Here is a 2823-nt window from a genome sequence, read left to right as displayed (position 1 = left end):
TTTTTTTTTTTTTTTGACAGACGAGCAAACAGAAGTCTGGCTGATCCTGAGAGAGTTGTAAAGAAGATCAACTTGTCAAAAGACTCCGAACATGAAAGCCCACGAGGTAATGGTCTTTAATTTCGTGCATTTCTGTATGGTTTTGTAGGCTTTTGAGCCATTAACTAGCAGCTTGTACTAGCAGCCAGTACTGATGATTTTTATAAAAAAAAATCTCAAATAGTTGTTGTATTTGTAATTTATTAAAGTCTCCTTGATCTTTATCTCCTCAGATATCCAGCAGTCCTCATGCGAGGAGGGTCTGGATGATGAACATGTGGGCCGTAAGGAGTCGGAGGTGAAGGCCGAGCGCTACTCCCCATGGGGAGGTGCATGCGACCGGGACAATAGCAATGCTCTCCGTGCTGAGTCCCCTCTGGGCTCGGACCCTCGGGACATGTACAGCTCCGAACAGCTCGTACCGGGACAGAACACATACCAGCCATACAGGTACAGGCTACTGACCTCAAACAAGACTTATAAAGCCATTTTCTCCCATGTCAATGTCTCGATGTAAAATTCTGAATCTTTTAGCAGATTTCATGAATACGGCAAGTCCCCCTCGCCGTCCTCGTCCAGTGTTGGCAGCAGCAGTGGATGTGGAAGCCGCTCCAGCTTTGAGTCCCGTGTGCCGGAGGTTGCCACCGTGCCCGATCAAGACACCTCCAGCAAGCCCTCCGCCTCTGAGTTTGGCCTGCCTCCCTGCCCACCACACGCCTCAGCGGGGCACCAGGACTACGCCGGGGTGCTGAACATGGCTATAGCCCAGGCCAAGCCAGGTATGCTGGGCCACCATCCTCTCTACACACCCTACAGCACAGAACAATCTCTGGGACAGTGGAGCGGGGCAGCGTCCACTCAATACCCCCCTCCTCCACCTCCCCATCATCACCTACCCACCGAATACAGCACCCAGGCCATCCATCACAGCTATCACCACGGAAATGTAGGGGACTGGAGCCAATACCCACTGTTCTCTTACTCGTGCTGGTGAGCGAGTGATGGGACGCTTTCTAAAGTCTTGCACGATCACGCCCTGACCCAGATGATGGCCCCCTGTACCTGCGAGCACCAGAAAAACACTAGAACACTGAGCGAATGTAATGAGCAAGTGGCACTAACTAGAATGTTGTTTGTGAGTCAACTTGGATGCAAATACAAAATAATAAACCTGCTTCAGTTTAATTGAAGAAAAGTCCGTCTGCTGATCTGAGGGTCTTTGTTTTCTTTCCGCTTTGAGAAAAGACAATGTGCTTGTCAATTGTGCCACATTAAACGCATTTGGAAATGCTGTTCTTTAGACTTTTGATATATTTTGACTTGAAAACTCATGTCTGCGTACAGAGGACCAAGAACAGACTGGTTTTCTTGGCTTTGTTGTTAAAATGTCTATTTATTCGGTGTTTGCTTTTGCTGCTACTTAATATTATTTTTGTTTAAAAAAAAAGAAAAAACAATTGTGTAGTGTAAAATGCTGTTTGGAAATTACAATGTTGTATGTCTGAAATTCAGAACGGTCAGTAAATATCATGAAAAAGATGTGGTCATGGTCTTTTTCTTTTCCAAAGAAAGAAAAAAAAGCAGATAATAAGCTTATATGTATGTATGTATGTGCGTGTAGATAGATAGATAGATAGATAGACAGACAGACAGACAGAGATACAGCCAATGGGTCATAAAGAAGTTCAGTTCAAAGGGAAGTGAAGTAGACAGAAACATCTGCTATAAGAGTTTAATGAGAGCACTTTGAAAGTCTGTGTCAGATCCTAATTGTAATTTGGCTCATGGTGACTTTGGGTAAAGTGCTATTAATTGCAAAGATATATTGATGTATATAAACATTAATATAAATATAAACATCACCGAACCAAATATCTTAGTAGAATCATTAATATAAGAAGCTCGTTTTTTTTTTTTTTTTTTAATATAGGCTATTTTCTACATTTTATTAGCATGATTGCACACAATGTTGCCAAATCATAAAAAATTACATGAAAATCAGTTCAACCAATATCAAGCAGGTATTTGATGTTAATATTTTCTGTAACAAATAACTCACAAACGTGTGTATTTTCTCATGTAGAATTATCATTACTACATTTGCTTTTTGTTTGTTCATTTCTGTCGACTATTATTTAAATGATTCATTTTTTATTTAACTATGAGTGCCTATTTTTGTTTTTCTTTCACTTTTTTTCCCCTTTTGTTGACTAATTGGAACCCCACCCATCTCTGTCTGTCTACACACACATTATTTGATTGTGCATCCTCGGGACACTTAAGGTAATACCTTACATAACAAAGCATGTCATAGCCCCTCTGTGGCCATGAAAGAGTCTTAAGAGGCGTGAAAATGGGGGGATGTCAGAGCTTTTCACCACTCCAAAATGCAGACAGATGCTGATTGCTGCCATCACGGATGTCAGGTGCTAATGACTGCCGTAAAGGGGGGAGGGAAGTGTATTTGTATGTCCTGAGTGGGAGAATTAGCCAAGCTCAATTCATCACAGAGCTCTTTAGCGTCTTTTAGACAAGCTTAGCAGCTACTTGGTACTCATACACACTACAGATAAGAATTACAATGTTTGAATTTACTAAGCTATTTCTGTGGCACAAACAAGAGCACAACGATGCCTGATTTACCTCAAATTTATTATCTGAAATAGCTGAATTTAACTGCAAATACCGGTGACAACACTGATGAGAATATCTCATCTTCATCTTTATTCTATTTCATACTTATTCAAGTGGCCATTTTCAAGCTTTGAAAGTTATATATATATA

The 2823-nt window shown here is 41.1% G+C and overlaps 1 protein-coding gene across 3 annotated transcripts in view; it reads left to right on the top strand.

The window, feature by feature from the left end:
• Positions 1–1410, top strand: part of LOC107678363 (T-box-containing protein TBX6L-like) — a 6396-nt gene extending 4986 nt beyond the window's left edge. For 2 of the 3 annotated variants that reach the window (XM_016473600.1, XM_016473599.1), the window contains 3 exons: positions 21–106; positions 273–489; positions 574–1410. In XM_016473600.1, the coding sequence (XP_016329086.1) occupies positions 21–106; positions 273–489; positions 574–1033 (763 nt within the window). In that variant the 3' untranslated portion in view covers positions 1034–1410. The remainder of the gene's footprint in view (positions 1–20; positions 107–272; positions 490–573) is intronic. The other variant, XM_016473602.1, reaches the window with a different exon arrangement.
• Positions 1411–2823: the final 1413 nt, after the last annotated feature.

The sequence above is a fragment of the Sinocyclocheilus anshuiensis genome, unplaced genomic scaffold, assembly GCF_001515605.1.
Source record: "Sinocyclocheilus anshuiensis isolate Anshui unplaced genomic scaffold, SAMN03320099.WGS_v1.1 scaffold112, whole genome shotgun sequence".
NCBI lineage: Eukaryota > Metazoa > Chordata > Actinopteri > Cypriniformes > Cyprinidae > Sinocyclocheilus > Sinocyclocheilus anshuiensis.
Note: the sequence above shows the minus strand (reverse complement) of the source record. Positions and strands in the feature narration are given on the sequence as shown.